The 25,465-nt window shown below is 32.2% G+C and overlaps 1 protein-coding gene across 2 annotated transcripts in view; it reads right to left on the reverse strand.

The window, feature by feature from the left end:
- LOC111513755 (acetylcholine receptor subunit beta-like 2) overlaps positions 1 to 25,465 on the reverse strand; it is a 101,431-nt gene that overhangs the window by 4,290 nt on the left and 71,676 nt on the right. For both annotated transcript variants that reach the window (XM_074182612.1, XM_074182613.1), the window contains exons 7-9: positions 12,433 to 12,585; positions 8,658 to 8,770; positions 8,252 to 8,364 (exon numbers count right to left, since the gene is read on the reverse strand). In XM_074182612.1, coding sequence (XP_074038713.1) covers positions 8,252 to 8,364; positions 8,658 to 8,770; positions 12,433 to 12,585 — 379 coding nt within the window. The remainder of the gene's footprint in view (positions 1 to 8,251; positions 8,365 to 8,657; positions 8,771 to 12,432; positions 12,586 to 25,465) is intronic.

A 25,465-nucleotide genomic window follows, 5' to 3' on the forward strand; every position in this document is an offset into this window, starting at 1 on the left:
CCACTAGAGAGTTGATTTAATTGAATTGACAAATAGCCCACAAAATAACCTCGAAAGAAAGTTTGACATAATTTTGCATATTTTCAGATTTTCTGTAGAGGGTGATATTTTTTCAAATTGACATGCTGTTACAGTGTATGCTATGGGATTGATAATGGGGTGATTTTGGCTGTTTGTCAGCATTTTGCAGTTCCTAAGCCTACATTGTATATACACTGTGTCCAAGATAAGAGTGAACAGCTTGGGGATATCGGAAACGGTAAATGATACGGGATCGATTGAATTAAAGAAAAGTAGCGCATTCTTGTGTCTAATAATATGCCATTTAGAAAGTTTCAATACTCCGAGTAGTTTCGGAGATATCCGAGAAAAACCCAAATTTGAGAATACCGTTTTTATTTTCTCCTAGCTTTATTTTCAGAATGAATGTAAAAAGAAATGCACTTTGATATGACCACTTTTTTAAGACTAACGATAACGAATTTTTCTGCAACGTTTCGTCTTTAAGAAAACATTATAAACTTTATATTTTTATATGGGCTGAAACTAAAGTATACCCCGTAAACGACTCTATTTTTATTTGTAAATATAGCAACGTATCACACAATATGATTTCATAACCACTTCTCGCGAAAAATGAAAAGTGATTACTTAACCTGATTTTTTTCAATTTTAGATAGTACGCGCTGGAAAAATGACACATAATGTTTTGTTGTCATAATAATACTATTCCTACTTTTACATCTTGTTACCTACCTAATTTGTGTTGAAAATGGAAAACGGCAGCTTTTCGAATACTGAAAAATTTGATATGTTTTCATGTTACATTTTGTGCCAAAGAAATTTTGTTAATGCTGCACGTGCGTACTCTTATAAATATCCAGAGAGGACACAACCTGGTAAATCAATATTTAGGGTTGGTATTCTTGGTACGAATGTAATTGAGCCCTTTATCTATCAAAACAATTTACCAAAAGAGCGCTACATAAATTTGTTAGTAAATGATTTGGAAGACGCTCCAGATAGTTTGCCTTTAGAGGTTACCCACAGCTGCTGGTTTCAACAAGATGGTGCTCCAGCACATAATGCTAGAATTGTTTGTGATTATTTGAACCGTCGCTTCCCAGGACAGTGGATTGGTACTCATAGTGTTACATTCTGGCTCTCAAGGTCCCCCGACCTAACTCCGCTAGACTTTTTTCTTTGTGAATATATCAAGAATCAAGTTAACTCTCATAATTGTCAAAATTAAGATGATTTGGTAAGATTGGTTACTGCATCTTTTAACAATATTCTCCCGAATATGTTAACTGAAGTTTCAAATTTGCCTGTGAGACGAGCGTACTTGTGCTTAGAAAATAACGGCGGTTTATTCGAAAACTTGGAATAAGTTTCTGTTTATTTCCTATAATACATATTAGCTCCTTATTAAAACATTACAATTACATTTTATAAACTAAACTTTTGATATTGCACCTCATCTTCGTATTCAACAACGCAAAAATTCCGGCATGTGGTAAGTTGAAATTTATTATAAATAAGACTAATCAATTTACTGCATGTATCAGCGCGTACTCTCTAAAATTGAAGAAAAGCAGGTTAAGTATTCACTTTTCATTTTGTGTGAAAAATGGTTATGAAATCATATTGTGTGATACTTCGTTATATTCACACAAAAATGGAGTCGTATAAATGCTATACTTTAGTTCTGGCCCATATAAAAATATAAAATTGATAATGTTTTCTAAAAGACGAAACCTCGCAGAAAAATTCGACCCCGTATCACTTACCGTTTCCGATTACCCATGCTGTTCATTCTTATCTTGGACACAGTGTATAACAAGAATGGAGGAAGGCACTATTGGAAGTTATTTCTTTGTATAAATTGATGGATGTAGCCGTAACTACGTGGTAGGAAATCATAATGAAGAAAAGACAAATGAAAGTTTCTATGTTTTTTACCAGTTTTATTCGTAACTAACGTTACTGAAGTTTATGCAATGAATATATATATATATATATATATATATATATATATATATATATATATATATATATATATAAACTCTTTGTTATATGTCAAGTTTTCGGTATATTTCACACCTTCGTCAAGACAACTACAATAATAAGATAAGATTACCTATATATCTTGTAAAAAATATATAAATATGGAGAACTTACTAACGTGAGAATAAAATATAAAATGGTTCAAAAACAGATAGAAAAACATTGAATAATGACAGTGGATAAAAATTTTGGCTGACAATGTCAAGTGGGAAGATTCTGAATGATACTCGAATCACTAGTTTTTTTATATTCTTTATCATATTTCAGTAGGTTTAATTCGTTACCTGAAGTTCATAAACCTACTTTATCCATGCGACCCATTGTATCTTCCATTGATGCACCTAACTCAAAACTTTGTAAATTTCTAACGAATATTTTAACAACTTCCTATAAAACAGACAATCCTTATTATATTAAAGATTCTTTTTCATTTAGTGAATTTATAAATAATTTTCAGCTTCCTCAAAATTATGTTTTGATAAGCCTAGATGTTGTTTCACTTTTCACAAACCTACCGTTAAAAGTAGTGAAACAAACTTTGAACAAAAATTGGTCTAACATTGAAGAACATTGTGAATTAGACAAAATAACATTCATGAGTATTTTAGATTTCATTTTTGATTCAACATATTTTATATTTGAAGACAAATTTTATAAACAAATATTTGGCACACCTATGGGTTCCACCATTTCACCAATTTTATCGAGTTTTGTTTTAGATGAGCTTATTGGTGAATGTATTCAAAAATTATCTTTCCGTATTCCATTCATCAAACGTTTTGTATATGATTTGATTCTCACCATACCTGTAGATGGAAAAGAAGAAATTTTGAACGTATTTAATTCATATGATCATCAAATGATGTCTATTCTAGAGGAGATTGTTTTCGAAAAAAATGTATTCAGGTGAAATTCTTTTCTTGAAAGTAATTTATTTAGATCATACTTACTATTGAGTTTCATTAAATAGAAAGGTACCCACTTTTTTGATATAATGTGAACATACACATTAAAAAAAAAACATAAAATAATAATTTTTTATTTTGTAATTTATAGAATTATGTTGTTTTCTCATCATTCAATAAATAGTTTTTGAAACACGATCTTTTAATTTGGAAAAATATCAAAAACGTACAAAACTCATTTACTTCAATAATAAAATAACTTGCCCTTGACAAGGGAGTTGCTAACGTGAAATCGAATGGAATGCATTGCTATTCGAACTATTCACTCGAGTAACTGACCTTTGTTAGGAAAATTTTGGGGCCACTATAAATAATATATTTCAGGACCTCTTGAAATAATTACTCAATGATCATCAAACTAATGTATGTATCATTCAGTTTCATTCAATAAAAAGTTACTGATTTTTGGTATCAACTGAACGAGGACTTTATGAATAACATATTCTTTATTTATTTATCATCTGTTGCTGTTGAGCGGTAAATATTCCAGTATTGAAAAATTTTATCAAACATTGGTACATTTGCTATTCAATACACTTATCAGCATGTAATTATGTAATTGTAACTAACTGAAAAAAAATATCTTTTGAAGAGTGGGGTTGTAGTGAACGGCGGTGGTGTACCGTCTTCATTGCCGATATGTCCATGTCGTGATATGGGTCGGAGCCCTACTTTCGAAGGTGAATTAAAATAATAAATAAAGGTGGTAGGGTTTCGAGAGTTTGGAACTATGTAATTGAATAATTCCTCCTCTGTTAAAATCTATTTTCAATTCCTCAATTTTTGATTGTTTTTGAGTTATGAACGAATAACTGAATGTCATTTTTTCCGCCTCAATTTGTTAATGATAATTGCAATTTACTATTACTGTAAATTCAGAAGAGGGTTTGCTTGGCCTCTTCTAATTCAAAAAAGTTAATCTCAAGTAATATACCAAAAATTAAAATTTAATGAGCGAAATGGTTCAAATCGTTCAACTAGTTTGTGGAAAAGAAGTGATTAGATTACAACAGTATAATGTGTGATCTAACATTTCATCAATTGAATTCAATATCAATTCATAATCTCACAATCGTCATGTGAAAATATTTCTGGAGCATATTATATTAATCGCTTCATTACTCTGATAATGCCAACTAAGTTCACTTGTAGATGAAACCCATTGGAAAAGGAAGCAAATATGACAAAAATGAAATGAAAACAAATTTCAGGCGATCTAAGCTCGGAAAAAGGAAGAGGATGAGTTATTAAAATTAAAAAACGGTTTTTCGCGATTTCCGGCAAAACTACAAGTCCTATGGAAAAAAAGTTGAATGGCAGAGTTGTAGGTAATAAAAAGATCTACAACTAAATTTTTTCACATAAACTCAAAATTTATGCGAAGAATTCAAAAAACCAATTTTTTGGTATTTTATTTTTATATTCTACTGAAAAAAGCACCCTGATTTTCAATTGAAAATTCACACGTAAGAATATGTTTAAAAAAACATCTATGTGCTCCTTATTCCTTAAGATCTCTACTCTCTGATGGTGTGAAAGAAGTATATATTACTATTGCAAATTGTCTCAGAAAATGTAAAAAAAAAAATGAAAAAACTCGAATCTGAAAATTGTTTTTTCATCATTATGTTAAATTCTGAGAATTCTGAGCTATTTATTGAAATTTTATTCAAATAATCATGATATTTATTTTTTCAAGCCATGTTCTGGAAATGTAGAAGATCTATTTTTCACGTCTAATTGTTTCAAATATGAATCTTTCAAAAATATTGTTGCATTTCTGCATTGTTTTTCTGGTTGCGATACAATATCTGGATTTACCGGAAAGGGAAAAAAGTATGATAAATTCCTTATTGAATGATAAAAATGGCCAATATTTTTTATAATGAAGATACGAACGAAGATATCAAAAATATCAAAAAATGGAATACAATTAAACAAAACTGTTCGTAAATGTGGAAATGACAATAAAATAACACTGAATCAATGAAGAATTCGAAAATATCTATTGGTAAAAATTACATCTTTCATATTGGCAAATCTCCCATCCATAGAAGTTGCAGAAGAACAACATTGTTACAGGGCATGTGTGAACTTTTCTAAATTATTTTTTGGTAGGTGTTCTATCAAAGAGATTTTAAATAACAGTTGTACATAAAATGACTTTCAAAGAATTTGATTTCTGGGTAGCCGTGGAAATATCAAGCTTATGACAGTTTGGTGACTTTTATAAGTAATTGATAAATGGTTATTGACGGTGTTTCATAAAATCGCCAGAAATGAATACACGGACAGTGTGATCAAATCATTGTCAAAACTTGTACAAAAATCAACCAAATGTATCCTGACTTAACACCAATGAACGAGAGGAAGTTTGTAAGATTACCTACAAAATAAATTCCTCAACTATGGCTCCATGTTAAAAGCGCCTTCAACATTACCAAAACCTGTTATTTCAAATGAATACAATACTGTTAACGTTTTGGCATATTTTTATGCATATCCAGAAGCTTCCATTCGCAGTGCAGAAAAAGATTTAGGTGTATCACATGCTTCAGTACAACGAATTTAGAAAAATCACGGAATGCATCCGCATAAATTTACCAAAGTTCAAGCTCTACAAGCAGAAGACTTCGAACGTAGAATGCATTTTCGTGAATCCCTTCTGATTCATACACAGGAAGATCGAGAATTTTTGTCAAAAATAATTTGGAGCGACGAATCAAAATTTACGAGGGATGGTATTTTCAATAGAAGAAATAAACATTTTTGGAATGATCATAATCCTCATGTTACAAAAGAAATGGGTTTTCAAGAAAAATTTGACCTGAATGTTTTCTGTATTCTGAAGAACAATGAAATTAGCTTTTTTATTCATGAAGACACACTGAATGCGTAGAGATATCTCCAAATATTAAGGACGACTGTAACCGATTTTCTTGAAAATTTGCCTTTAGAGGAATATAGGAATTCGTAGTTTCAACTGGACGGAGTGCCAGCTCATTCCACCCAGAAAGTTTCCAGGAAACTTAACGAACTCTTCGACGATCGTTGGTTTAGACGTTTAGGGCCGTGGGATTGGCCACCGAGATCTCCCGATTTCACGCCATTTGACTTTTTTCATGAGTTGTTTTGAAAGAAAGGGTATACAGGACTCCAGTGCCTACCAATGAAGAATTGCGATGGCGAATAGTGCGGAGTATTGAAGATCTGGATCCCCAGGAAATTGAAAAAGCAACCACAAGTCGCGCACAAAAAAACATTTTAAAGTGTTTAGAATGTAATGGACAACATTTTCAGCATTTATTGTGAAAATGTGATATTTTGTTTACAATTTTGTTATTTTGAATCATCCTATTCTGTTATTGTCTGTACTTTCACATGTTTTAGCCCACAAAATCTTACTATTTACCTAGAAATGACTGATTTTTGGTACAGTTGTTCCCTGGAAACTTTTAGTCATAGTAAAGGAAATTATTTTGTAACCTTACAAACTTCCTCTCGTTCATTGGTGTTAATTCAGGATACATTTGGTTGAATTTTTTACACGTTCTGACAATGATTTGATACTTTGTTCATGTGTATAATAAATAATTTCATAAGAACTTCGTTTGAATAATCGATATTTGTATTCATTTTAAATATATATATATATATATATATATATATATATATATATATATATATATATATATATATATATATATATATATATATATATATATATATATATATATATATATATATATATATATATATATATATATATATATATATATATATATATATTGACCCTGCTCGACTCACTTCGAACTATACTGGTAAAATGGTATCCGTTACGTGTTCAGCGATAGAGTGTTCATAAACGCTCTACTACCTACTACTTGAATGTTGTTGAGTTTTACCTGAGTTCTTCTTCTTAGTTGACCCCATCTCCCCGTTAAAGTATCGAATGTTAAATCTGAAGTTTTTCACGTTACTATGCTGAACTGGTTTTTCCGGGTATTTGATCCGTGTATGTGATATTATCTTTAATTTCACCAACGTTTCGACAAAATCTCATTTGTCATTATCTAGGTCTCAACAAACTTCTGAACACGTAACAGCGCACCTAGATAATGACAAATTAGATTTTGTCGAAACGTCGGTGAAATTAAAGATAAAGATATATATATATATATATATATATATATATATATATATATATATATATATATAATTGATAGTTTAACGACCGTATGTATGTATAGAGTAGTAGTTTTTCGGGGATTCGGTCTGATTATTCTTTTTAGCTGCCCGAGCTTTCGCTAATGTTTATTTTATTAGCTTTATCGGGGGCTGTAATATAAAAAGGACATAATAAATAAATATATATATATATATATATATATATATATATATATATATATATATAACATAATAACGGATAAAACAGAATACCTGTGCTATGTGAGAATATTCAATTTGGAAATTTCAATTTTGAAAGAAGTCTTCAACATCAAAATGACAGCTTTTTGACATTGAATAATGTGAAATACTTTTTCAAATTTTTTATTATCGTTAGCGAAAGCTCGGGCAGCTAAAAAGAGTAAATATTTATTCTAATCAGACAGAATCTCCGAAAAATTACTACTCTATATATATATATATATATATATATATATATATATATATATATATATATATATATATATATATATATATTATATATATATATATATATATATATATTATATATATATATATATATATATATATATATATATATATATATATATATATATATATATATAAATCTATAAATATTGTATAAGTTTGAAAATATCCATGTAACTTTACTGCAGTTTCGTCCTATATGGACATTTTCAAACTTATATAATATTTATATATATTTATTGTATGAGTTTGAAAATGTCCGTATAGGACGAAACTGCAATGACGTTAGTTACAAATAAAAGTAGTAAAAACATAGAAAGTTTCATTTATCTTTTCTTCATTATTTCTCTGTATGCACCTTAGAAAAACTGTGATTCATTCAGGTAGAATTTAGATTGAATGATGAGACTACTCATAACCCCATGAAACGACTTTCTCAAATTGTACATCAACTATACGTGTGCATTACTGTTAGTCATAAATATATCCGCAATTTTTTGGTTTTTCAAACTAATATCCCTTTCATATTCAACCTCCAGAATGAATAAAGCTGATATATCTACCTCATTGTCCTTATCTGCATCACGAATATGTTGAGCGATGAACCTTACTCCTTGGAATGCTGCCAGCACATTCTCAGATAACATTTTAGGGATCATGTTTGATGATCCTGTCACTGGTAACAAAAGAAATGCGGGTTAGAATCAGTAGCCTGGGAATTTATATCAATAATAATAATATTTGATTCAAAAACAATCTTTTTGATAGTTTTCGTCGTTTTCATCTATGGGTTAACATAATTTTTTGAATGTTAGTATTATGTCCTGAACGAATCGTTCTTTCAGATAATTTGATTTACAGCCAATCTCCAAGTTTGCCTACTTATTCTGTGAAGTTGATGATGAAATGAGTATTCCTCTCTCTCTTTAGTGTACTGAAATATATCATTAAAAATTTTCAATTACTTACTGGAAGAGTGAGCTTTCATTTTGGCATCTTCTTGTTCGTTGTTTTGAAGAACAAAACTCGGCTCCCTAGTAGTTATTTTAAAATCAGTTGTGAAAGGTTCCCCCATGTTGAGCCTACAAAATATAATGAAGATACATATATGGAGAAACACAGTCATATATCTTTCATCAAGTTGAGACACTCTGTGGTGAAAGACAGCTTTTCAACGACACTCGAAACCATCACGTATTCAAGTTTAGTTAATTTCCTATACATTCGTCTTTTATTTACGTAGACGTGTGAGAAATCACGAAAGACAATCTACGAACATTTTGTCTTCATAAAAGAGAGGAACGAATATTCGATAAAACGTTTTGTGTCAATATGGCCACCATCAACTTTTTTTTGAATACTGACCTGTCTTTTTCATTACAGATATTGATAGAGCGATAAATCCATAATCCAAGGGTATATCACATATGATATTTTTATAGCGTTTCATTAGAAATTACCACCATTATCAGTGACAAAACAATCAAACAGAAAAACAATTTATTTTATCATGATCTTTTGGGAAAAATGAAACCACTACGGAAAATCAAAGCTACATGGCAATCTACATTAAATGCTCGAACTGATGACCTTATTGTTGAATACACATAAATTGTCGGTCTAGACAATTTTTGTGGAAATTTTCTAGCATAATAGGTGTAATACTAATACATGCATCTCTTATTTTTTGTTTGAGATGGTCGATATCTGTACTTGGTGTTGAAAAAACTTTATTCTTCATTTATCCCCAACAAAATTTAAAGGTTATTGGTCTATTGTTTCCAATCCATTTTCTTGGGAATATTGCTTCTAAATGTTCCCTTACTATTGCTGCATTACGGGAAGGAGCGCCGTGCTGTTGAAAATATTGTATTTCATGGCGGATATTCAGTGGCAATTCATCCAACTAGCCATCGAATTCATTGAATAGAAAATGAAGATATATTTCACTATTCAAATGATCATCGCAAAAGAAAGGGCCAAGGATTTTTGTTCCCACAATTCTCAACCAAACATTTATTCCGAACCTTTCTTGGAAATTGGTTTCCCTATGTGAATGTTCATTTGTATTACTCCACCTATAATGGATATTTCTGTTAAACCAACCATTGTTAGTGAATGTTGATTCGCCGTCCATTATATATTTATACAAATATTCTCAACTTTCCTATTTCTACGTCTTAACCACTTTGTACTCTCCTGCCGTAATCCCTTTCATTGAGGTGATAAATTTTGCGTATCCTGCAGCATTGCTCTTTTTAAAAATAGTTCTGGTGGATTTTACAGAAATCCTCATTACGTGGGCAATTTCTCGTAATGAAGAACAAAGGATTGTTCTTCATTACAAGAAATTACAAGAGATTAGCATAATTTTTGGACCTGGCCAATCCTGAGTTTAAAAAAATGATATTTTCACTGTGTGAATTTGTATGTGGTAATATTTACTTATTCATAACATTAATTTGATTCCTCTCACTTCCAGTAACCATACATTTTCTTGTTTTCTTTCTGTCAAATGCACCATAATGCCTCAAATTTTTTTCTGATCATCTAAACACTTGGATGTCCGGAATACGACGATTCGGGTATAGCTTAACATACATATTTCTTGCCAAAAGATGATTTCTATTTGATTTTGCATAACTGAATAGCATATCAGTCCTTTCATCATTTGAATACATATTTGATATGTTCTCAACAGATATCAACAACGCTTCCATTTTTCCTGCCATAGAAACCAAACAAAATGAAGAAAAGAAAATTGAAACTTTGTATGTTTTTTACCACATTAATTTGTACCTAACGTTACTGCAGTTTCGTCCTATAAGGACATTTTCAAACTTATACATTAAACTCATACAAAAACATAGAAAGTTTCAATTCTCTTTTCTTCCTTATGATCTCTCACCATGCGTTACTTCCAGGATTGATAATTATAAAAATATCACGTATTATAACTGATTAGGGAGAAATAAGCCTTGAAAGAAGGATTACGGCAATACAAATATTTCCAAACCGAAAAAAAAAAAGAATTTTCATTGTGTTCGAGTACCTACCTGTCGAATTTATTGGGTTGCCTGAATTATATTTTGAAGAAATCGAAACAATTCACCAAAGAAATGACGCTTTATCAATATCTGTAATAAAAAAGACAGGTCTCAAAAAAAAAGTTGATGGTGGCCATGTTGACACGAAACGTTATATCAAATATTCATTATTACATCGTCATAGCACACTTCGAATACAATAATACTTTTTTTCCATTTTTTTATATTCTCCGAAATAACAATTCCATTCGAAAAACACAAAAAACAGCATTTTTTGTTTTCCCCGTATAACTCAAAAACGGCGAGAGTTCCCGTAAATTTGCTTCGATCATTGTATTGTTCTCGATGACAGTTACCTTTTTTACACGCTTTATATTAGCTTCATCTGTATGTATGTATGTTTGTTTGTATGTAGGTTCTCGAGATCTGTATTGACAGAATTATTGGCATTATTGCTTGATCTATTCGCGGGCAGATGGCGCTGTACGTAAATATCAATTATTGCTTGAGCTATTCGCGGGCAGATTCCGCTATACGTAACCTCCCTGATAAGTTGTTCAAAAGAAAATCAAAATAAAAAACGTATTTTGAGAATTTTGAGTGTTAACGAAATTTTGTACTATAGATGAAATATTTAAATATTCACAATTACCCGTGATTCAGTACAGAAAAAAGTTTTGAACGAAACGGAAGATATTTTAAAATCTAATTCGAATATGAAAGCAAACCAGATGGATTTCAACAATGAAAACTTTATCGTAAATTGTACACCCAAAAAATTCAGTCACTCAAAAAATCGAAAAATTAGAATTAAGGCGCTTGTCGCTATTTTCACAATAATACTAGTATTTTTCGTTCGTTATTGTTTTAAGCTTATTTAAAATGATTATTTTTAACTTTTCAGTTCGATGTTCTTTAAAAGCGTGTTTTTTAGTTTTTTTAAACTATATTCATTCCCATTCAATCGTCTTTATATCTGTTACGGTTTAGAATATAGCAATGTTAACACATGATGAAAGAAACAATCCATCACAAATGGAACGCGGGATGGCCGAAAAACTGGACATTAGCTTCCATGCGGTTTTTAATAATTCAAAACGTATTGGACAGGTCAGAAAGCTCGAAAAGGCGTGTCTTAAGATTTGAAAGAACGACAAAAATTTTCACGTTTCGAAGTATGTTTTTCTTCGCTTCTTCGCAACCAAAACGAAACTTTCTGTAACCGGGCCAAACTATCACAGCAGAAACAGCGAGCGGCATTGGTCAACAGAAAAGGTACGATCCTGAGCGTCGAAGTTATATCTCTCTCACCATACCTCTCGCCAACCGACTACCATTTTTTCAAGCACTTTGGTAACTTTCTCACCGGTAGAACCTTTGCTAGTCAGGATCAGGCAAAAACAGCCCTCGTCGACTTCATCAAATCTCAAGTACACAATTTTTATGCTAACGGAATTATCGACTTGTCTTACGTTAGCAAAGATGCACTGATTCAAACAGCGTTCATTTCAATTAAATTGAGTAACTATTCATAGAGATATTACACTTTAAAGTAGACTCATAAAAACGGACAAAACTTTTATAACAACCTAATAGTGAATCTGTTAATTAATCTGAGAAAAAATTCCATCCACTCATCAAAACATTATTAAAATCGCGCTAAAAATAAAAAACTTTGCACATACTTCAATACTTACTGTATTTCCATATCATTCGTATATCCTCTGGGTGGCTGCGAATCGTCATATTCTGGCAGAGAATATTTTGTACGTCTCATAATCAGAAGCTTTGGCATAAAGTGAAGGAATATTTTCCTAAATATTGGTGACATTTTGTGTGTTGACGGAGATCTAAAAAAAATTTGCGTGAACATTTTTCATGAGAATAAAATAATTACAGACTTTTGTACAATTTGATTCGAAACATAAACATATAGTACGGGAGCTAGCAACGTTTGGAAAACAACAATTTCAGAACAGTTTTTTGATATGCTGGCCATCTCGCTCTTTCGGTTAGAGTCCGGGATACCTGGCTGGCGGTAGTGGTTGTGTTTATTAATGCGCATCTTACCTGCACAGGTAAAAATCCTTAACTTTGAAAGAATTTTTCAAAGCGTAATTTTTAATTTTTTACCTTTAGATAGATTCACCAGACATCAACTTTTTATTGCCAGGCATTTTTATTGTTGTTAATTATGTGCCATACGCGATTTTTTATTTTATTTAAATAAAAAATTCAAAGTATTTTTGAATTTCTGTAATTTTTATATTATGTTCTTTAATCATGAAATGATCTAAAATTAATTTGCCTGACTATAATTCCATTGTTAAGTATTAAATATGAATAAAAAAGTAATGAAAAGTATTGCGGTATAATGCTTGTGGTTAGAGACAGTTTGAAGTGTAAGAGAGATAGAAGGCGACGGTAGTGTATCGGCTAGTGTATAACAGAAAATTTTAAGAATGAGACAGAAAATAATTGAAAAAATACATTACTTATATTCTTGTAAATAGAAGTTGGAATGAAAAAATTTAAACACAAAAATAAAAATATAATTAAAAAACCATAAATTGAAAAGAATGGAATGAAAACTATATCAAGAAAGGTTCAACAATTACTTTTTTTAATTGAAAAAGTATTGAATATAACACGTGAATTACAAATATAATGCAAAGTTTCAGATTTTTTTTTATTAAATTATCTTCACTCTATAATAGTGTCACAAAAAAAGGAGGCATCTTCATAATCATCATCATCATCTTCCCCCTCACTGTCAGAATTATTTATATCATCGTCTTGGGAATTGTCATTGTTTTCCAATCCATCATCTGTAACAAATAGTGATGCCTCTTGTCGAGACAAGACAAGAAAATGATTTCTCTCGTCTTGTCTTGACTAAGTCGAGAGAAAATGGTCTCTCGTCTTGACAAGAGACTTGTTTTTCAGGCACTCTCTTGTCTTGTCTTGTCTTGTCTCGACTTCTCTTGGCGAGAGAACGTCCTTGGTATTCAGAATTTGCAGTAAACGGAAACTTAGTGGTTATTTGGGTACTTGAACGCTGCACTGGATTCGTCCGTTTAACAGTGATGTCAGTTGTATACTAATTGTGAATAACTTCGAATTATTCTGGTATAAGTATATCAGGCATTATTTAATCGAAAACTTTCTGACAAAACAGTTTCGGATACTTGATTATTCTTCGAAAACAGCAGGTATTCTGCTCATGAACATATTTCATTTCGTAATCATCTTCAGTTATTCGAAAATTATTATGTATCCATATAAGGTGTTTATTGTTTTGGCATCAATCTTTCTAGTGTCTATTTCAGTCGTCCGAATAGCTTGACAGTCAGATTTCACTGGTTGTTGAGGTTCGAAGTTGATGAACATTTATCGTCGAACGGTGAATATTAACACGCATTACATTATTTCTTGCACGTTAGGCGCTATGGAAATCTCTGACACTCAAAGAAGAAATACACAAGTTCCTAGTGGATCTAGGATCCTCACTCATAGCCAAATTCAAACAACAGATAATTTATCAAAGATGAATTCAAAATACAATCACTACTTCACATTTACTATCGAGAATAAAAATAAAGTTGCTCGTTGCCAACTGTGCGTGAAAAATAAATTGAATGTAGAAATTAAAATGAAAAACTCTAATACTAGCGGTCTCAAGTGGCACATGAAGAAATGCCACAAAAATGAATTCACACAAAATTTCACCAATCCAGTCCGTCAACCTACAATTGTGAACATGTTCCAGGTGGAAAACAAACAAAAGGAGGTAGGTGATATTATTTTTTATTCAGTCTGAAGCTTGAAAATGATTCAAAATATGTTGAAACCAAAACACAAATTATTGCATGCAGTTCTTATGAATATCGTTTTACATTCTACCAGAAAATACCTATGCAATTTTACATGTCAGTTCACGCTTTCACTTTCTCATAAGGGTATTCTCGCGTAATAAATTTGCTGAAATTTTTACCATTGCCAATAAATAATTGAATTAAATTCGAGAAGAATTTCAGTTTTGATATACGGTATACTCGTAACATAGTTATAACGTAAAATTTAGATACACTAACTACAGATACACTTACTATTAGCTGGTTGTTGTTCATTGTAAAAAATAAAATGCCCTTTTCGGGTTGAGGTATCAAGTTTGTTATAATTATTATCAGTTTCAAAAGTATTTTGATTCGGCCACTTGCAGAAAACTGTTTCAAAATGTTCCAAAGAAGCTCATTTTTGAAACTATATTTCATTTTCGATTTTTGAATTGTTTTAATCACAAGTGAATATAATTTCAACAAATGATTCACACCTTTTGAATATACATCATGGCTGAAAAAAGTAGATAATTTCCTTGAATTCTGAGTAGACAAATCTGAAATGCTTTTATTTTGTTATAGGAGTGTAACACAAACCCTATGGATGAAAAAATAGTTGAGTGGCTAGCCATAAAGTATTTACCATTCAATTTTTTCGATGACCAGCCAACACAGACGTTTTTTGAAAGTTTGAACCCAGCAGTAGTCATGCCTAAACGCACCTCGATGAGAGAGAAGGTACTCCTAACATTTGAGAAATGTAAGCAGAATGTTATGAATATTCTGGTAGAAAATTCATCAAAAATATCTTTCACGATTGACGGTTGGACCTCCATAAACAATAATTCTTATTATGGCATCACAGCCCATTTTATCGATCAGTTATGGCAAATGCATTCACTCGTCATTGATTTCATTCCATCCAAAGGACAACATTCTGGTAAACATATCGCCTCATTATTTTACGATTGTATGAAACAATACAATATACTAACCAAAATACAAGGTATAACAGTAGATAACGTTTCAGCAAATACCACTTTTTTGTTGGAATTAAGAAATTTACTAACTGAAAATAAAGAAAATTTTGAATTCAATGCAAGTGAACAACATTTCAGATGTTTCGCGCATATTCTCAATTTAGGAGTACAAGATATTCTCCAATCAATGAAAGTGCCTTTCGAAGAGGATAAGGGGGACTACGAAGAGATATCCGATGAAGATCCTGATTTTATTGATAATGCAAGTTCACCAGTATTACGTTTGAGGATACTAATGAAAAAAATAAAAATATCTGAACAGCTTTCTAATAATCTAAGACATTTATGCGAAGTTTTCAACGTGAAATATTCAGCTGTGACTATTGATGTGGCTACCAGGTGGAATTCAACCTCTAACATGATTTCACTTGCTCTCAAGATGAAAAATGCCATCAACCCTTTATGCGACCACAATGAATGTTTGAAAAATTTCAAAATTCGAGACGACGAATGGAACACTCTTACCTTAGTAAATAGTTTTCTGATATATTTCAAGGATCTTTCAACCATCTTATGTGGAGATCATTATCCAACTCTACCATCGGTAATTGTTGGCTTCAATATTCTGATAGATAATATAGAAAAACTTATGTTTGAACTCGATTCGAAACAAAATAGAACAGAATCAGATGAATTAATTATTTGTGCATTCAAATCAGGTAGGGATAAGATGCTCAAACATTACAAAAAGACTAACTGGATTTATTGTGCTGCGTTAATCTTGGATCCCCGCCACAAAGTAGCTACATTTTCTAGAACAAGCTGGGGGAGAGAAATGAAAGAAAGTTCTGTTGAGAATTTTGAAAGAATTTTCAAAGGCAACTATCTTGCGCATAAAAATGCTCAGCCACCGGAAATAGTCGTTTCTGAGGAAAATTTAGAAGAGCCTTCGGAAAATGGAGACTTTCAGGATCTGAACTCATTTTATGGCTCCATTGACAAAGAACAGTCTCAAAGAGAGGGAGAGAGAACGGAAATTGATAGATATTTAGATTTGTCACGATCACCACAAAAAACCAATCTTTTGCACTGGTGGAAAGAACATGAGATTGAATATCCACGACTAGCAAAAATGGCTAGAGACTTACTGGCAATTCCAGCAACAAGTGTGCCTGCAGAGAGACTTTTCTCAAAAGCTGGCCTTACTATAAGGAAACATAGAAACAGACTGAATGCTGAATCAGCTAGAAGTCTTCTCTGTCTGAACTCCTGGTTCACCTGTTCGATGGCCCATAAACTGAAGTAATTTCATTTAGATATTTTATTTTATAGTGTTTTATTTTCTTGTGTTATCTTAAATCAGAGTGTTTTATAGAATTTTAATAATTTATTTTCGAATTTAAAATATATATTTCAGTTTCATTATCGTTGTTTCAATCTGAAAAAAGTTTTTCTGGAAATGATAGTTTCAACAACAAAATCCTAATATTGCAAAAATTTCAGTAATCTTGAAATTATTGTGGAATGCACAACCATATCTTCTGTTCTAAAAACATCATATTGATGATGAAAATGCTCTGCAAAATTATAAATCAACAAAGAATCAGGTCAATAATTAAAAAAAACTTGCAAGAGAAAAATTTATAGAAGATCAATACACTCGTGGTGGTAGTGATTCTAAAACAAATATGGAATAATATATTATCAGTATATCAGTTATTGCTTACGTAACAAAGCTACTAGATTTGACAATACAATAATTAAAGAAATCAAAATAAATAGAAATGTGTTTATAGATAAAATCTGCAAAAGAAATGAACCACTGGTTTGTTACCATAGAAGACTTTATTACTAAAACAATTACCCATTATAACCTCAATCCCAAATCTGAATTTACAATAGAATACCCTACAACTATTCATTTAAATCCTTCTGTGTTCTGAAGAATATTTTATACAAATTTAACAAATCTTAAATTTTATGTAAATTATGAAATGCACCATGTGCATCTGGTATATTTCCATTTGAGCTGAAGAAAATCTATAGTTTTTCCTATTAGAAAATGTAGAAATGTTACATCAGCTCTACTACCAGTTGACTACTTCTGAAATTGAGCTGGTATGATTAACCAAAAAATATATAATACATTATAAATGTATTTTGGTGGTATCAATAAACAAATAAGCACCAATTAAAACTTAATTTGCAAATTATTACCTTCATTCACTCCAATTGTCAGAATTCGAAATTATCAAATACAAAAATTGTAATGAACCATATATTTTTGCATCAAAAGAATATTATAATTGGATTTCTATAATACTATTTTTCTCTCGACCTCTCTTGACTTCTCTTGTCGAAAGAAGCCTCTCTTGTCTTGTCTTGTCTTGTCCAAGATGACCTTATGTCTTGTCTTGACGAGACAACATTTTTCGAAAGGAAAATCTTCTCTTGTCTCGATCGAGACATGATTAGACAAGACAAGACGAGACAAGAGTCGAGAATCTCTTGTCTCGGCGGCAACACTAGTAACAAACAAATTAAAATTCCTGTAATTGTTTTTGTTCGTTATGTAATAATTCAGTTTTCATTGATTAATGTTCTATTCAATACTTACTTCGAATAATAACATATGCAACTGTGGAAGGTAATTGCTCTCCCACAAACCAGACAAAATCTATTTTTCATCGGATGTTGTGTAATGAATTAAACTCGAAGCACTAACCTCACTTGCAATTCCACTGTTTATGTTTCCCGCAATAGTTTCACTAACATTTACTGGTGTATTTAATGGCAAAGTATGTGAAGTAGATTTACTAATACTATCTATTCCAGTCGATAGATCACGGTATTTTTCCATTGAAGCTGAAAAACTTCTGTAACATTATCTGTGATATCCATCTGTTTCATTTATTTCAGTAGGCAACTCGATGTCATTGTACTTTAATTTATATTTTAAACGTATATTCAAAACTTCCTGGCATTTCTTCAGTTTATCAACCACGAAAAGTATGATTTTATCTTTATGTTCTTTACAGAAAACACATTTCATTTTATCATTGGCCATTATTACAAAATCAATAAATAAAACATCACAAATAACGAAAACATAAAACAAACATGTGACTTTAGACTGACGCCATGTTGTCCATTTGCTGATGCACTGCCGTCGCTTTCTATCTGTCTTGCACTTCAAACTGTATCTCTCTTACTACAAGCATTATACCGCAATTCTTTTCATTACATTTTCATTTATATTTAATACTTAACAATCGAATTAACGTCTGGCAAATTAATTTAAGATTATTTCATGTTTGAAGAACCAAATATAAAAATCACAGCCATTAAAAATATAATTTGAATTTTTTATTTAAAAAAATTAAAAAATCGCGTATGGCGCAAAATTAACAACAACAAAAATGCCTGGCAATAAAAACTTGAAGTCTGGTGGATCTATCTAAAGGCAAAAAATTAGAAATTACGCTTTAAAAAATGCTTTTAAAGTTAAGGATTTTTACCTGTGCAGGTAAGATGCGCAATGATAAACGCAACCACTACCGCCAGTCAGGTAGCCCGGACTCTAACCGAAAAATCAAGAAAGACAGCATATAAAAAAACCAACTGTTCTGAAATTATTTCTCGAAAACGTTGCTAGCTCCTATACTAATATTTTTCTAATTGATCCGGCCGTTGCTTGATAGAGATCCATAGTAATTCCATAAACTTTACCTTACGATTTGATCTTTACAAACTTTCCTTTCAAAAATATATCACACGTATCACTATCACAGGTACTTTTTCGTACTGAATGACCTACTGACAGTCATTTACTACGAAAAAGCTACTATGGTAGCGAAACATGTCGTAACATATTTCTTGAAATGAAGTTTGTGAAGATCAAATCGTGATGTGCAGTTTATGCAACATAAGCATATGTTATATGCATCAGCATTCAGATAAATAGAGGAATGAGGATCAAGAAATATTGCCTATATTTCTGTTGACATGTCGTCGTCTTATAGTAGACGAAACGCGTAATGGCTGACTGCGTTGCATCAACATAATCTTATTGTGATAACTTTTGAACGATTCGTCCACATTACTTAGTGTAAAAGACGAAGTTATTGTATAATAAATACTTAAAATGACGTTTCTTTGAAGGTGATTGACAATGTTTCATGATGAATTTCACTAGTTCGGACTTCCATTGTCTACTATATAAAATGATTTGAAATCCCTGAGACAACTAAAAAAGAAGAATTGAAAATGAATAGCTGAAAATAACAATTATATTAACCAAAATAAACCTAAACTAACAATCTTAACGTCGTGAACTAACGTGACTTGGAATCTCTCCACTTTTTATTTCTATTTTATTTATTCATTTCTTTATTTTTATTTATTCAATTGTTCTATTTTCACTTGTATTTTATTCCACTATTTTTTCATTTAAGGTTTATTCTGGTTAATATAATTGTTATTTTCAGCTATTCATTTTCAATTCTTCTTTTTTAGTTGTTTCAGGGACTTCAAATCATTTTATATAGTAGACAATGGAAGTCCGAACTAGTGAAATTCACTTAAAATGAAAATTGTATACATTTTTTAAGGATTTGACAGCTATTCCAGAATGTGCATTGTAAAAATTAGTATCCAATTTAATTATATTGATGGCTCAGTATTTTGCATGTGGCTATCATATAAGAGATAGATATACGCTTTCGCGAACTTTTATTTGGAACTATTTAAGATAAACAATCTTACGGTACATTATCCAAGATACTCCAACCAAGATAGCTCTCAGGGAGCAAAAATTTTTACGACTTACTGAATACTCATCATTATATTATGACCAAAATTACACAAAACCTTTGTAATTTGTAGCCTATATGTCATTCTGGTGTATAAGCTGTATTTATGTAAAGTTTCATTTAAATCCGTTCAGTCGGTTGGGCGTGAGAGAGCAACAAACATATACATACATAAATGTATCCATCCCCACAAATTCTCATATTTATAATATTAGTATAGATCAAACATTTTGATCAAAACGTAGACTTCTTCTGAAACTTTTCGAATTATTTTAGAAACTATTTGAAAATCTTGATTACCTTTTAGTTTATTTTGTCTGAGAATTCAAAAACGCTACGATATTGAAATAGAACTCATAAATTACTTTCTCAAAAAATATTTTTTTATTTATCAATTTCTATTTTGTTCTCTTCAAAATTGTCCCCCTTTCATTCAGCACTAGAAATATTTTTGGTGTTGATTTAGATGCACAAGATACAAATATAATATTATAGAAAAGAATGATGTTTTTGTTTGTATTATATTCAATTCAGGAAATCAGGCTTGTAAATAAATCGTTTATGTGCGATCTATTATTATGTGATGGAATATGATATGTCATGAAACTGTTTCATATTGACTAAATTCATTCTACGCAATGACTTATGATTTTGTCTAAATTAAAGTAAAAACTAACATTGTTGAAGAACATTTTCACCAATTCATTAAATGAATATCTAATGAACTACTTGGTGGGATAGTAATCGGTTGAGTTGGCGTGGGTGGTTTGCTCCAGTCACTCAATCGACCGCTGTGTGAGTCGGTGGTTCAAGCCGTGAGACTGGCCGATCATTTTTTACTGTATATCGTTTATACCAATCCAGGGAATCATACTTTAAAATGTAACATCTCGTTAATCCTCGACTCGCAATGTTTCGACTTCTGAGAGTTCTCACAGCTGGTTAACGGAAAAACAGATTCCAACAGAATCACAGTTTGAGTTTCATCAAAACAATAATATATTAGAAGAAAGTAATACAAATCGTGAAATTATGAAACAACCAAAATTAATTGGCGCTCCGAGGCGACTTCATTGATTCCAGTGTCGCATTTGCCTTTTCAGGTGCAGGAAAATCCGGAAAAACCTGCAGCACCACATCATCTGAAGATCTTGATCTGCCAATGTCCTTTCTTTCATAAAACAAAATGTAGTGTGTTCCAATAAATTCAAGACATCGCCAGAATACTTAGTGACACGACTATCGTCAAACTTAAACCAATCTGTTTGGTCTTTGACCAACGCGTAGTAATGATCAGATTCAACCAGATTCTATAATATCAAATTGAATCATATCACATATGACTTTCCACCCCACTCAATCACTGATAATTTTACCTAAGTGTAGTGTAAATTGAACATCATAAATGGACATGTAATAAACTGAATACCAGTAACCACACCATAAAAATGATTCAGAAGAGGAAAAGAATTAAATTCTATTTGGTCATTCTATTCAGAATACAACATAAAAAATCGCTAGTCGAATATAAGTTGCCCGCAAAATTTTTTGAAGAGACCTCGTACTTAAAATTTTGTTATACATTTACATAGCATGGTATTACAGTTTTGTCATAGATCAAGTCGCCTTCAAAATATACTTGAGTATCAAAAGATTATAGTACGAAAGAGGTATTTTTTTAATCAAAAACTGAAAAAATGAAAATATTCGTTATTTTTTGTACACCAGTCACAGTCGGTAAATGAATCGATGCAATCAGCGCCCTCTACTGTACGTAGGCTCAATAATTGTAATATCGAAATGATTCCTGCAAGTAACCTGTAGAAAACTTATTTTTCAATTTGTGGAATGTTTGCATTATCAGTATCAATAGCAACTAATTGGGATTTTGTCCACAGCTCTGATATGTGCAGAATTGAGATAATCTTGCATAGTTGAATAGAAATCATTGATATTCACGATAGATCTGTCAACAATTTTTATTAAACAGAAGTCTGAAAATTCTGGAGCTTATGGTTATCATGAACTAAAACAATTAATGAGAAACCATCTTTCAGTTGAATTAAATTAAATACCCTGTCATATATATGATATTCCATTTTTGTAAAAAAGTTTTAGTAATTCCTCTGGGATCAGTGATGGGGACTTGTCTGCTCCATTCTTTCAGCAAAAATAATATTAGTATTGCCTACGTATACCGACGACTTCTTTCCAACTTCAAAAAGTTAGATTGTAGCAATGGACAAATCTCTGTTGTATAATTATCACAAAAATATTTTATACTCCGACATTCGACACAGGCATTTCAAATATTACAGTGAAGTCCCAGTAGTAGTAATTCATTTTTCAAGAAACATGCAATGTTTTTAAAAGAAATTAACTTATTAACTGTTATCTTTAGGTGTAGGACACATGGAATCATTTTACTATAGGTTAAACTTGACACTTCATTGTCTGCGCATTACAGTTAACAAGTTTGATTAACATATGAAAATGATGTATAGCGATACTATCAATATAAATGTTCGGGATCAGACATTAAAACTCAGACGTTGAATCCATACTAATGTATGGGAGGGGAGGGGAGGGGAGGGGAGGGGAGGGGAGGGGAGGGGAGGGGAGGGGAGGGGAGGGGAGGGGAGGGGAGGGGAGGGAAGGGAAGGGAAGGGAAGGGAAGGGAAGGGAAGGGAAGGGAAGGGAAGGGAAGGGAAGGGAAGGGAAGGGAAGGGAAGGGAAGGGAAGGGAAGGGAAGGGAAGGAAGGGAAGGGAAGGGAAGGGAAGGGAAGGGAAGGGAAGGGAAGGGAAGGGAAGGGAAGGGAAGGGAAGGGAAGGGAAGGGAAGGGAAGGGAAGGGAAGGGAAGGGAAGGGAAGGGAAGGGAAGGGAAGGGAAGGGAAGGGAAGGGAAGGGAAGGGAAGGGAAGGGAAGGGAAGGGAAGGGAAGGGAAGGGAAGGGAAGGGAAGGGAAGGGAAGGGAAGGGAAGGGAAGGGAAGGGAAGGGAAGGGAAGGGAAGGGAAGGGAAGGGAAGGGAAGGGAAGGGAAGGGAAGGAAGGGAAGGGAAGGGAAGGGAAGGGAAGGGAAGGGAAGGGAAGGGAAGGGAAGGGAAGGGAAGGGAAGGGAAGGGAAGGGAAGGGGGACGCGACGGGACGGGATGAGATGTGCATATCTGGAAATATTCTTTCAACGATTAGAGACCGCAAACTATCAAACATTTTTTCATTTCAAATTTTAATTTGGCAAATACGAGATAAGATGTCCAACCTGACTCTTCCATTCATGGGAAAATAACCATACCTCAAGTTATAATTATAAGTTTTATCATCACTCAAATTAGATTACAGTGGACTCAAATAAATGAACTGTTTAAAATACTTTCTGCAAGATTCGCCAGCATCTGATTCGACGACTAGCCTTGCAGCACGTTTTTGCAGTGTCAGAATCTGGTGAGCATGTATAGAATCACTTTGCAACATAGTTCCGAAAGATACGTGTGATCTACTATACAAAAATAGTTAACCAAATAGTTTTTTGTTGTAATCAATATGTATCGTCCTCTCAAGGGATTGGTCTAGTGTGATACCTAATAGTTCCAGAGGGTTATGCAGATTCAAAGTACTGTTCATAGTAGAAGGAATATTTCGTGTTTCTGCTTCATTTTATATGTTACTAGTACTATGTTGCTGTATCGCTGCTGTTCCAATGTTTTGACAGAATCAGAATCAACGAACTTAGACGTGCGCAGCATTATAGAACAGTGCTTTCAAAAAAAATGTTAAACAGCGCCATCTGTGGCGAGTTACAGGAAAATGTATAGCCTAAAAACCTTCTCTATGAAAAATTACTTATACATGTCAAGTTTCATCACGATCGGTTGAGCGATGTAGAAGTTTATCACTTACCAACCAACCAACCAACCAACAAACATCTATTTTCATATATTAGATCAGGTAACAACCATTAATTGAAATTTGGCAGGAATTGTCAAATATTTGATAGTAAAATTTATTAAATTTGTAACGAGGTGATAAAAATTAGCGTCATTTGCAAATAAAATATCATTAATATAATCAAAGTATTCAAAAAGGTCATTAATACAGATAATGGAAAGAAGTGGCTCTGGAACTGAACTTTGAGTTATACACGAATCATTTCGCAATTTGAAGAGGATTATATGGATGATATAAAAAAAAAGTGAACTCCTGAGACACTATACTTTTTTATGTTTGATATGAATGTCAGATGCGAGATGCAATCGAAATCTTTGCTCAGATCACACAAGGTAGATATAATGTGTTCACCTGTTTCGAAATGATCAATCACATCACTGACCAGTTTCGTTACTTCATGTGTGTAAAATCAGTTCTTCGGAAGACCATATTGAATTCGATCCAGGAACTTTTCTTTCTGGAAGTACGTCATCAGTCTCTTCTTGACGATAAGCATATAACTTATCCAATTGTCGAAATGATTGATATAGAACGATAATTTTCAAGTGAGTCCACATATTTTCTCTTAGGAACCGGAATGATGTATTAGTGTTGTGGAATTGGCCGCGGTGGTAGTGCGCCCGACTCACGATCGGAAGACCGTGGGTTCGATTCCTGCCTCGACCAGATATTTTTCTCGGAAGAATTTATCTGGTTGAAGCTGGGATGACTCTGCAACCGTGTTAGGAATCACACATTAAAAAGTAAGACCTCGTTAGTCCTTAGCTCACACAAGTTTCTCAACTTCTGAGAGTTATCGTTCGTATGGGGGCGACGATAATGGGAAAACAGATTTTAAAACAGATTTTTTTTGTTCTTGAGAGTCAATAAATTTTGGTTGTGATTTAAAAACAGTTCATTGAGAAATATTGTTACATTCATATCTAATCTTATATTTCGATTCATCGGCATTGTCTCACCTAGTTGACGAGGTACGACATTCTTTAGATGACTTCACATAATCTAGACCGCATGGGTAGATTAAAGTACATCTTAGTACATCATCATAGTACATATAGTACATCATAGTTGAAAAACATTCAATTCAGTTTCCCCAGTTACTTTTGGACTCCCAGGTTGAGAATAATGATCAATTCCAACAGTACTAATTGCACG

Source organism: Leptinotarsa decemlineata, unplaced genomic scaffold, assembly GCF_025532065.1.
Source record: "Leptinotarsa decemlineata unplaced genomic scaffold, Ldec_3_MD MMD2_tig00026328_RagTag_RagTag, whole genome shotgun sequence".
NCBI classification, from domain to species: Eukaryota; Metazoa; Arthropoda; class Insecta; order Coleoptera; family Chrysomelidae; genus Leptinotarsa; species Leptinotarsa decemlineata.